The sequence below is a fragment of the Stomoxys calcitrans genome, chromosome 3 (genome assembly GCF_963082655.1).
Source record: "Stomoxys calcitrans chromosome 3, idStoCalc2.1, whole genome shotgun sequence".
Classification (NCBI taxonomy): Eukaryota; Metazoa; Arthropoda; class Insecta; order Diptera; family Muscidae; genus Stomoxys; species Stomoxys calcitrans.
Window position 1 is genome coordinate 193907999 of NC_081554.1, and position 12929 is coordinate 193920927.

The following is a 12929-nucleotide window of genomic DNA, read 5'->3' on the forward strand; positions in this document are numbered from 1 at the left end:
GCCTAAAATCCATCATATATAATAGGTTCTTTTTGCATGCAGCAATGCATTTTCCCATTTTAATCAAACAAATGTCAACTTTGCAGATATTTTGTTAGTTTTTGTCCAAAGCATAATTTTAGGCATTAAATTTTAATGCTTTAACGTTGAGTAAGATTAGCATAGTACATTTTTTATTATCGATAGATAATGCGGGTTACCTTGTCAAAGAGTTGTTTGAAATTATGAACAAAATATGTTGTGAGGTTCTAAACTGCATTATTCACATGTTGCACCCTAATTTTGGTCACTGGCCATACTGTATTTTTCGCTTAGAAACCCTCTATGGCAGGTACTATGTTCGTTTTTGCAACATATTTTCGTTATTAATTTTTTTAGATAATAGATTTTGAAGCAAAAAAACTTGCTGATTGCATTTAGTAGGAAATTCCTTCATTATTATTAGTATTATGTTTTCAGCTAGATTTTTGTAGTGTTTCAAAAAGTAACCGTGTTTTCAACAGTGAAAAACGTATATGGTACCAGCTTTTATATATTAATCCCTCTTTTGATTGGTGTGCAGCATGTGGACAATGCAGTTTACAACCTCACAACATATTTCATTCGCTTTTGTTTATATTTTTATATCACTCTTTGACAAGGAGAACCCAACTTGAAAATATACTTCGGTAATCTGACCCAACTATAAAGCAGTTAAATTAAATGCCTGAAATTATGCTTCGGATAAAACGCACAAAATATCGGCAATGCTGAGTTTGATGTTGGAATTTTTTGGTTATGATGGGAAACTTGCTGCATGCAAAGAGGGCTAATATATATGAGGGATTTTAACCGAAAAATACTGGATGACCAGTGACCAAGATAAGGGTGAATAATGCAGTTTACTACCACACAATCAAAGAGGGATTAATATAATAATAATTGATAACTCTTTGTTTGTTTTATCAACGAGTTAACTGTATTGTCAACTTTAATCAAAGTGAACCCGGAATCGGCATTGCCGATATTAAAAAACATTCCAAAAGCATAATTTCAGGCATTTGTTGTAAACTGTTTTAACCATTGTTCGGCTCCGAACATGGCCGCCGAACGAAACCAAAACAAAAAAACCTAATAATGGTCGAGCTTTTTTACGATATCGCGAAGAAGAAGCACAAAAACACTTAATTAATTGATAACCCTTGGATCTTGGCAATAAGAGAAAGTTTGTGGCAAAGCTGAACCAGATGGGAAAATAATGAATTGGCAACACTCCGTGACCGTTTGTTATAGATGTCGCTCTACGAACATATATCCAATAACTATTGTGAATGTTGAATGTAACACAGGGTAACATTGCAATGTATTTTTTTTATCGTGTTTATTGGTTGGTTTCTTCTGTATAGAATCCCAAATAATACGAATTGCAGTAAATTTTTACAGAATATGGAGTTAAGTCTTTCGATAGATTAGGTACTAGAAAATATCTGCTTTCCTCAATTTTCAAAATGAAGACAGAGTTAGGTTATCCGATTTGTATATAAAGCCATAAAAGAGCATGTCGGTTGGAGGAGGAAAGAGTACGTCCGCTCAGTGGAGTTGTGTGGTTTGGGCGCACCTCCTACTTTTGGAACATCTGTTTGACCCTTCCCTGAAACTAAATTCCCAATTTGTGATATAAGTAAAATTGCAAAGACTTAAGGGTACAATTGTTGTCTGCGGAAGGAAATAAACCTTGAGGTAAGTAAAGTATGCGAATGAAGTGTCTTGGAACCTTGTAGTAAACCATTTGCCTTGCCGCTAGAAAAACCGCCTAATGACAGTGCTAACCTCGTATCATACTACAGGGGTATCATTGGCGACAAGGCACAATGATATCGCTGTTGTGAGTGAATATCACGGTGCATCGCCGAATCGAATGTCAAGTGTCCGTGACCTCACCACGCCCTGCTGCCAGTACTACTGCCGTATATTGTTGCCTCTTCATACATTCTTTGGGCAAAAATAGTTAAAAGAGTCAACATTAAACTCTAAAATTTTGCACAGATGTATATTTGAGTGTAATTTAGAAAAAAGTGAAGTATATAAGGGCTCAAGAAGTTAAATCGGGAGATTGGTTTATATGGAAGCTATGTCAGGTTATAGACCGATTTCGACCGTACTGAACACAGTTGGTGGAAGTTATAACTAAACACCGTATGCAATATTTCATCCAAATCGGACAAAAATAGCGGCTAGTAAGGACTCTAGAAGTCGAATAGGGAGATCGGTTTATATGGGAGCTATAGCAGGTTATAGACCGATTTGAACCGTACTGAACACAGTTGTTGGAAGTTAAAACAGTACTTCGCATGCAAAATTCCAGCCAAATCGGATTAAAATTGCGGCTTCCAGGGGCTCAAGAAGTCGAATCGGGAGATCGGTTTATATGGGAGCTATATCAGCTTATGCACCGATTTAGACCGTACTTTTCACAGTTTTAGGAAGTCATAATGGAACACTACATGCGAAATTTCAGTTAAATCGGAAAAAAATTGGCGCTTCCAGGGGTTCAAGAAGACAAATCGGGGGACTGGTTTATATGGGAGCTATATCTCAATCTGAAGCGATATGATCCATTTGCAATCGTCAATGACCTACATCGGTATAAAGTATCGGTGCAAAATTTCAAGCGGCTAGCTTTACGCGTTCGACCTCTATAGTGATTTAAACAGGCGGACGGACGGACATGGCTTAGAATGTTGAGACGATCTGAATCTTAGACGAATATTTCGAGGTGTTACAAACAGAATGAGTAGATTAGTACACTCCCATCCTATGATGGTGAGTATACAAAAATGCCAAAATGGCACAATGACAACATTATCTTCAAAATTACAATTCCAACTTACCTTAGATTTGAAGACAAACTCTTCCTTTAACACGTAAAGTTTTAATCGCATTTTATCGTTTTATTACAAAAATCTCGTTTCGTTATATTCGTTTTTTTTTTGTTTTGTGTACCTTATAACAGACTATTATGGCATTACTAATTAATAATTAATCTTAAATAACTAGAATTTTATTTAAATAACAGTGAAAAGGACTTGAAGCACCACACAATACAAAATAATCTCAAAAAATTATTTAAACTAAAAATAAAAAAAAAAAATTATAATAATTGCCTGCTTCTAAAAGGGAGCATATCAGTCGAATTCGTTTATTAAGAAAGGGTTAAATGTCGAATTTAAGAAAATAATTTAAATAAAAGGCAAGTAAGGCAATTATTATATGAAAGGACGGTTGCATTTATCTATCGATTTCTGCCTTTTGCTTCAAATGTGAAGGCAAGTCGTTGTAGACCAAAGCAGGCAGGCGATCTGTAATAACCAGAAGGGAAATGTTGTTATGTGAGTTTAAGTAGTTTCAGTTTAGTTCACTTACTGTTGCACTTGTATATAAGATCTGACCAAATGATCATTTGCTGCGAGAAACAGAAGGCTCCCAAACGTCCGCCCTTCAAGGTGGAGTCATAGACATTTTGCGAATCCAACACCAACTTATCGCCCTCAAACATTCGCAGACGTATGAGACCAATGGCAGGACGATGTATCAGAGACCAACGGTAGGAAGTCTTCTCCTTCCAACCCATATTCTTGGGATCCTTCCACAGCAGGCGCACCTGATCCTTGGTGTCACCACTATGCCACAGACTATTGCGCAACATGGAACCCGGACCAGTTACACTATCTACCAATTTAATTTGTATGCCCGGCTCACCGGAAGCACGGAATGGAGTGGAATGCCAATAGGTTTGGGTATTTTTCTTCCACATGACAATGTAGAATTTGCGATTGCTTTGATAGCTGAAAATAAAGCCGACATAATCATCGTCGGTGTCATCGTTGACATAGAAAGTGCCCTCAAAGTCCACACCGCCAAAGGCATCATGGCCCACAACCAGACCAGGGTCACTATTCAAGGTTTGTATAATCTCCGAGCCATTGGCATGAACTTCCCAATTGGGATCGAGCTGGGCCTCACCCTCAGGATCTAGAATGACGGAGCGTATGGCGCGGAAATCGGTTGAATATATCATGGAATTATTGGGACAATTGTCTATGATATTGGGAGTGCCATCGTCATCCTCGTCATATTCACACAAATCGCCTTTGCCATTATCTGGAGGAAAATAGCAAAAGAAAAGATTGTTAGAAATTTTCAAAAAACAAGGAAAACTCTTTTAAAATTCATTAATTTTTAATAAACTTACTATTCATATCCAATTGATTGGGATTTTTGGCCAAAGGACAATTATCTCTGTAATTGGGTATACCATCACCATCCATATCATCATCGCAAGCGTCTCCTCTAAACAAACATATAAAAAATAAATTCTCCTCCTTTTATAGTAGGTTTCCCCCTTCCCCCTCCCCTTACTTACTTGCCATCACCATCGGTATCCAATTGATCAGCGTTGCTAACCATGGGACAATTATCCTCCGAATCCTGTATACCATCATTATCACCATCAATCTCACTATCACAAGCATCTCCCAATAGATCATTATCACGATCCTCTTGTGAAGGATTCGATATTGAAGGACAATTATCGCATACATCTCCAATGCCATCGCCATCAAAATCCAGCTGATTGAGATTCGGCACCAACATACAATTATCATAGGCATTGACCACGGTGTCATTATCAATATCATCATCACAATCATTTCCCAAGCCATCATTATCCGTATCCAATTGCTTGCGATTGGGCACAAAAGGACAATTATCACAGGCATCACCCACACCATCATGATCCGAATCCAATTGATCCGAGTTATAAACAAACGGGCAGTTATCCTTGTCATTGGTTATAAGATCACCATCGGCATCATCATCACAACCATCTCCAATGCCATCATGATCACTGTCCTCTTGTCCTGAATTGGGTAAATGGGGACAATTATCTTGACTGCAATGGGGATCGGCACAGGGCAACTGATGATCGGGCCAACTGTCCAAGTCTTGATCGCGGCCACATATGAAACCATTGCCAGCCCAGCCTACATGACACTTGCAACGATATTTGAAATTATCCGAGAGTATACACATGGCATTGCTGTCACAAATGGTGCCATCAGGGCAAAGGCCAGCCACTGGATTGCAACTGGTTCCATTCATTTTATAACCCTCGCGACAATGACATTGGTAGGAACCCTAAAAACATGGAAAAAACAATATAAAGTCTTTTAGAATAACAAAAAAAAAAACTAGAAACGCATAAAAAACAAGTAAGAGCGTGCTAAGTTCGGCCGGGCCGAATCTTATTTACCCTCCATCATGGATCGCATTTGTCGAGTTCTATGCGCGGTATCTCTTTTAGACAAACAAAAATTATTGAATAAGAACTGTTATGCTATTGGAGCTATATCAAGATATAGTCCGATTCGGAGCATAAATTAATGCCGAACATTGTAGAAGACATTGTGTAATATTTCAGTTCATTCGAATAAGAATTGCGCCTTGTAGGGGATCAAGAAGCAAAATCAGGACATAGTTTTATATGGGAGCGGAATCAAGCTATTGATCGATTCAGACCATATTAGAGGCGTGTGTTGAAAGTCATGAGAGATGCCGTTGTACAAAATTTCTGCCAAATCGGATAAGAATTGCGCCCTCTAGAGGCTCAAGAAGTCAGGATACCAGATCAGTGTATATGGCAGCTATATCAGGTTATGTACCGATTTGCGCCATAATTAGCATAGCTATTGGAAGTCATAGCAAAACATCTTATGCTAAATTTCAGCCAAATCGGATGAGAATTGCGCGCTCTATTGTCTCAAGAAGTCGGTTTATATGACAGCTATATGAACCGATTTAAACCATACTTAGCACAGTTGTTAGATATGATACCAAAACACTACGTGCAAAATTTCAGAAGTCAAGAACCAAGATCGGTTAATATGGCAGCTTTATCACACCATGGACCGATTTGGACTATTTACAATCCCAACCGACCTACACTAATAAAAAGTATTTGTGAAGAATTTCAAGCGGCTAGTTTTACTCCTTCGAAAGTAAGCGTGCTTTCGACAGACAGACGGACGGACGGACATGGCTAGATCGACTTAAAATGACATGACGATTAAGAATATATACACTTTATGGGGTGTCAGACTCATATTTCTAGGTGTTACAAACAGAATGACGAAATAAGTATACCCCCATCCTATGGTGGAGGGTATAACAATAGAATTGTGGAATAAAATAAAAACAATTAAGCAAAAAAAAAATATCAAAATAAAAAAATAACAACTAAAAACTTGCTAAGTTCGGCTGGGCCGACTCTTATATACCCTCCACCATGGGTCGCATATGTCAAGTTCTTTGAATTACTTTTTCAAATATATATGAGCTATATGAAGTTATTGGCCGATATGGACCGTACTTGTTAAGCCGTACAAGTCATAGAAAAGTATCATCTCCAAAATTTCAGACAAATTGAATAATAATTGCGCACTCAAGAGGCTCAGAAAGTCAAATTAGGTGATCGGTTTATATGGCAGCTTTATTAGATTAAAGACAGATTTGGCACAGTTGTTAGAAGTCATAGCAAAACAATATGTGCAAAATTTCAGCCAAATCGGATAACAATTGCGCCATCTAGATGCTCAAGAAGTCTAATCGGGAGATCGGTGTATATGGGAACTATATCAGGTTATAACCGCACAGATAAAAATCATTTTGAAAAACAACAACTTTGGTCGAAAAAACGACTACGAAAATTGTTGATTTTCCAGCAACAATTTATTTTGAATCTCAACGATCCATACTACAAATTTGTTGTTGAAAGGCACTCTTTGTAAGCCAACATATGACAACAATAACAATAATATATCCATAAGCAAAGCAAAAAACCATCTAACCAGCCAACGCATGTGCTTTGCTTCGGGTGGTGGTTTTTTTTCCCTTGTTCTGCTCGTTCGTTTTAATGCTGCTCTCGGGTTTTTCTCTCTCACTCTCTACTATTACCCTCAAAAACAAATTTTAATAATTTTGGTGCCGCAGAGTATTGAACTCATGATCTCATGATTCGTGCCCTTGCACCCATCTTATAGCCTACCAACAACATCTTCTTTGTGATGAGTTAAATCAATAAGTACTCCTGCACAGTAGTAAGTGTAACGTAAATTAAAAAAAGGTAAAAACCACTCCAAAAATTTTCAATTCATATTTTATTAATGTCGATTTTTTTAAAAAAAGTTCAATAAAAAAAAATTTTTTTTTGGCCGACTGAGGGACTTACACCTAAACCTGGGATTGCACGTCATGAATAGCATGGGAGTTTTGTGCTCTATATGGTAGTACTATTTTTACAACTCCTCAAATAAAGAATATGTTGAAAGTCAACACAATTTCAATAATTTTGTCTGTCAAGTCTCTTGTATACAGCAACAAATATTGTCTTTGATTTAATGCTAAAATTCGTTGAGAATTTATAGTTTCACATACAAATTTGATAGTGGGTTCTCTCTAACAGTGAATTTTTTCTGTGCGATTTGAACCGTACTTAGCACAGTTGTTGGAAGTCATTCCAGAACACTTCGGCTACATCGACTGGATGTCCATGTCCGGAATATACTTTGAGAGATCGCAGATCAATATTTCGAGGTTTTACAAATGGAATGACTAGATAAGTATACCCACATCCAATGGTGGTGGGAATAAAAAAATCCATAGGATTTGTTACTTGACGTCTTTTAATATTTTTATACCCTACACCAACACTGCGGTACAGGGTATTATAACTTTGTGCATTTGTTTGCAACGCTAAGAGATAGAAGCGCTTGACCGATTGATAAGTATACCGATTAGGTTAGAATCAGTTCCTGATTCGATTGGGCTATGTCAGTCCATCCGTCTGTCCATGTCCATATATTCTTGTAATCAAGGTACAGGTCGCATTTATGGTCCGATTGTCATGAAATTTTGCACAAGTCAGTTTTTTGGTCCAGGGACGAACATTATTGATTTAGAACAAAATCGGTTCAGTTTTAGACATAGCACCCATATGTACCTTTCATCCGATATGAGCTTTTGAGGCTGTAAAAAACACAATTTTGGTTCGATCTTTACAAAATTTAGAGTGAGGTGTTTTGTTTGACGTCCTCATAAATGCGCAAAATGTCTTAAAAATCGGTTCACATTTAGATATAGCTTCAATATATATCTTTCATCCGATACTATATGGTCGAATCCGCCCGACTTTGCCATACTGGATTTTAGTTTCTGCCTTTAAAGAGAAATAGTGCAAAGAACATCACCCATGCGATCCATAATGGATTATATATGAGATTTAGCCAGGTCGAATTTAGCACATTTTGAATTGTTTCTTCTTATATTTTATACTATATTCATAAAATATATATTTTACTTACAATGGTATTCACACACACCGAATTGGCCATACAACGGCCAATGCCAGTTTGGCATTCATCAACATCCACACAGGTCTGACGCTGATATGAAGTACTCCAATATTCACCGTAATAACCTTAAAGACAAATATTAAATTGTATGCACAAATTAGGGTTTTCTAAAAGATTTCTAAAAATCCACTCACCATAGGCATGCATTCCCTCATAGCCCAAAGGACATGGCTCACATCGGAACCCGGGACTTTGGTTGACACAAGTTGAGAGCATATCGCAAGGTCGATACATTTCACATTCGTCGACATCAACACATTTGGTGCCATTCAATTGCTCACCACGGGCACATGAGATGCAACGATAATAGGGAGAAATTAGAGACTCTGTGCACTTGGAACCTATAAAATATGAAAAGATAATTGAGAAGGATTAGCTTAAAATAACTTTGCATTGCATGCCAATATTTTAAAATCAGAAATCATTTAGCTGAAATTTAAAGCTTGAGGCATGAAATGTTCTTAGCAGATGTCTTCAAGATTGTATTTCTTCCAACATTTAATCATAAATTTAGTGGGATGGTTTAAGGTCAACGTCCCTCGCATTGTTATTGTTTGGCCTAATTTTTTAGTAGGATAGTTTAAGGTCAACGTCCCTCACATTTCCAATTCTTTTGCCTAATTATGGTTTACGAATTCTTTTAATGCCAATAAACGGCTTCTAATCACTTGTCTCTACTTATTTAACATTCAAAATTGCATATTAATTATTGAACATAACCAAAATTGATCCGCTATATACACATCGTTTTGTTGTTGAATGTTGATTTTTATTTTTGTAATTTTTACTAATCCGGAAAAATATGAATATGGCATAAATACGATGCTAATTGGAGTTTATTTCCATAATTAACACTTTGATTATCCAGCCACAGTCGTGGCGTTGTAATCTTGAAATGTTAATTTTTATACAAAGTCATTGTAACATAGTCTAGCCCAAACGCGCCAGCCAAGGTGCGTGCCTATGCTGCTCAAGAGTTACAAAATATTTGCTTAGTTTCTTATGCAGCTATTGTCACAAGCCAAAAAAAAAAATCATAATAAAAAAAATTCAAATAACACAATTATCTTAAGACCGGTACTGAGGTGATAAGCCACAAATTACCAAAACAAATCATTAAAGAATTTAATGAAGTTGTTTGCTGGGTTATATGCAAGTCAAACCCACAAATATGAACTACTTATGTTTACTTCATAATTTACACTATCCCCCTCTACCAAGACCACAATGGCCCGATGCATTTATTTACGAGGTGTATTTATTTAATATTTTACAAAATTCCTATGTATCAAATGCCATGAAGCAAGCAGGGAGGGAGCTAATTTAAAAAGCAGTTATTTTAATTGGTTTGGCTGATCGTATGTCGTTGTATCACCTACCCCTAGGAAGGTCACTGGCCATTGCTTTGCTTTGTATGCCCCAAAACCCGTTGTTAACCTAATGAGACTTTGATATCTTAATTCTTATGTGAGATAAGCCCTACAATTAACGTTTTTAATAAGATATATGTCGGTATTTTGTAATAATTATAGATTTTATTTGTGTTATGTATGAGCTTAGAGCTACTGAATAATTCGCAAAAAGTTGAGAGGTTATAATTTGAATTTTTCATAAGTTTTGAATATTTCATATGTGTCTTTATTAATTAAGCGATAAGTCAAAAGATGAGAGTAAGTATACCATTTATGTTAAGCAGCGTTTTTGGTTTGTTCGGCATGCGCACAACTTAATTGCTTTATAAGCTCATATTTCTAAAGACATCTAAGTTGGCTTTATCCTAAATCTTGATAGATTTATTGAAAAAATTACGATTTAAACACGGTTTTAAATGAATTAGAACTTTAAGATTCACATTTAAAACTCAAACCTATACCTCACACTCCAACATATCCCTATTTGTGTATCTGTAAAGGACGTAAGAGCATTTGATGTATCGTGTTGATAAAGAAATCGTCTTAAAATAGAGAAAATGTTTGAAAAATCTTTTTACGGTAGTAATTCGCTAGCAAGGATTTAGACTAGTCCCCATCCTTTTTTCCTGTGCCTTCAACATTTCTCCCAAAAGGGCCCTCACTAATAGCTAGGCCGGAAACTCAATTCCAAGGGCCTTATAGACGCCAGCTGGGCCGCAATCTCAATATAGGAATCTCAGAATAGGAATAGGAATAGCTGTGCCATCAAACAAAACTTAAATTTTCTCCGTGCCCTCCACATTTCTCCCAAAAGGGTCCTCAATAATTACAAGGCCGGAGACCCAACTCCAAAGGCCTTCTAGACGCCAGCCGGGCCGCAATATCAACTTCCTGGACCAACCAGACTTCAAGGTCAGAGTGATACGAAATTTAAGTTTTTCGTCCCACCTCTTTGGACTAAAACAAGATGAACATGATATATGGGGAATCGCTGGACCCATTAGAAGGACCGGTGAATAAGTTATGTACTCCCATATAACAATCATAACTTTCCCATATCTGTTGTACCGACATTTGAGAGTTGACACCATAATGATAGTCTGCATAGACTCATGAGAATTTAGTCAACTGTGAGAACAGAAACAAATAAAAATGTGCTAAGATTTGGACTGTACTTGGCACAGTTGTTGGGAGTTGTAACAGAACACTCATTGCAAAATTTCAGCCAAATCGGATAACAATTGCGCTACCAGCGCCTCAAGATGTCAAATTGGGAGATCAGTTTATATGAGAGCTATATCAGATTACGAACCGATTCTGACCGTACTTCACACGGTAGTTGGAAGTCATAACACCAAATCTGAACCGATATGGCCCATTTGCAATCCCCAATGATATACATCAATAAAAAGTATCTATATAAAAATTCAAGCGGATTTATTATTTCGTTAGAGCGGTATCGTGATTTCGACAGACGGACCACTGTACGGAGGGTATAAAAAAAGAAGAAAGATCTCGATCCGACTGTTGAACCATACAACCACAACACTTTTATTCCCGCTACTATTGGATTGGGGGGTGTCGCAAGAAAGGAGTTGAATGTCATTTTCGATCTTAGGCCTATACACCTGTATGATGGCAACGCAGATCGTTCAAAAATTTAGGGAGTCAGTTAGATGGCGCTCATCAAACTTAAAGCGCCATGGGATAAGGGTATACTAATTTCCTCATTCTGTTTGTAACACCTCGAAATATTCGACCGTCCGGCTGTCTGTCTAAACTTTCGAAGGAGTAAAGCTAGCTATACTTCTTATTAATGTAGGTCAGTTGAGATTGTAATTGGACCAAATCGGTCCATATTTTGATATAGCTGCCATAAAAACTGATCTTGGGTCTTGACTTTTTGGGCTTTTAGAGAACGCAATTCTTCTCCGATTTGGCTTAAATGTTTGCATGAGATATTCTGTTATGATTTCCAACAACTATTCTTATTTTCGTTTTAATCGGCGCATAACCTGATATAGCTGTCATATAAACTAGTCTGGGTTTTTGACTTCTGGAGTTTCTAGAGGACGCAATTCTTATCCGATTTGGCTGAAATATTGCCCATATGGACCGATCTCCCAATTATATTTCTTGAGCCTCTAGAGGGCGCAATTGTTATCCAATTTTGTTGAAATTTTGCATATGTCTTTTTGGTATGACTTCCAACAACTCTGCCAAGTGTGATCTTAATCTGTCCATAACTTGATATAGCCGCCGATGTCCCGATTAGACTTCTTGAGCTTCTAGAGAGCGCAATTCTTATCCGATTTGGTTGTAATATTGCACATATCGTTTTTGTATGACTTCTAACAACTGTGCTAAGTATGGTCTAAATCAGTCTATATCGTGATATATCTGCCATATAAACCGATTATACTTCTTGAGCTTTTAGAGGGCGGAATTCTTACCCGATTTGGTTGAAATATTGCACATGTCGTATTGGTATGACTTCCAACAATAAAAAAAATGTTTTTATACCCACCACTATAGGATAGGGGTATATTCATTTAGTCATTCCATTTGCAACACATCGAAATATCAATTTCCTACCCTACATGTATATATTTCGGATCGTCGTAAAATTTTAAGACGATTTAACTATTGAGCTGGCACAGATACGTCTTTTTGTTGCACGCTGGTTAAGTTCTTGAAGCTATAGCTGCTATATAGACCCATCTGCCGGCAAAGGGTCTAATGCCCATGAATGTTTTATTTTTTATCCGATTTCGCTGAAATTTAAAACAGTGAGTAGCATTAGGTTTTCCACCATCTGACCCAAATATGGTTCAGATTGGACTATATTTAAATATAGCTGCCATATAGACCGATCTGTCGATAAAGGGTGTGAGGCCCATAAAAGCTTTATTTTATATCCAATTTCGTTGAAAGTTAAATAGTGAGTTGCTTTAGGCCACCATCGGACCTAAACATGGTTTAGATTGGACTATATTTAGATATAGCTGCCATATAGACCGATCTGCCGATTTAGGGTCTGAAGCCCGTAAAAGCTTTATTTATTACCCGA

The 12929-nt window shown here is 37.0% G+C and overlaps 1 protein-coding gene across 1 annotated transcript in view; it reads right to left on the reverse strand.

Moving 5' to 3' along the window:
• Positions 1-2904: 2904 nt before the first annotated feature.
• The window catches only part of LOC106086296 (cartilage oligomeric matrix protein), an 81084-nt gene continuing 71059 nt past the window's right edge, over positions 2905-12929 (reverse strand). The window contains exons 11-16 of the mRNA XM_059365104.1: positions 8582-8788; positions 8397-8512; positions 4403-5175; positions 4232-4329; positions 3403-4140; positions 2905-3338 (exon numbers count right to left, since the gene is read on the reverse strand). Of these exons, the coding sequence (XP_059221087.1) occupies positions 3268-3338; positions 3403-4140; positions 4232-4329; positions 4403-5175; positions 8397-8512; positions 8582-8788 (2003 nt within the window). The 3' untranslated portion in view covers positions 2905-3267. The remainder of the gene's footprint in view (positions 3339-3402; positions 4141-4231; positions 4330-4402; positions 5176-8396; positions 8513-8581; positions 8789-12929) is intronic.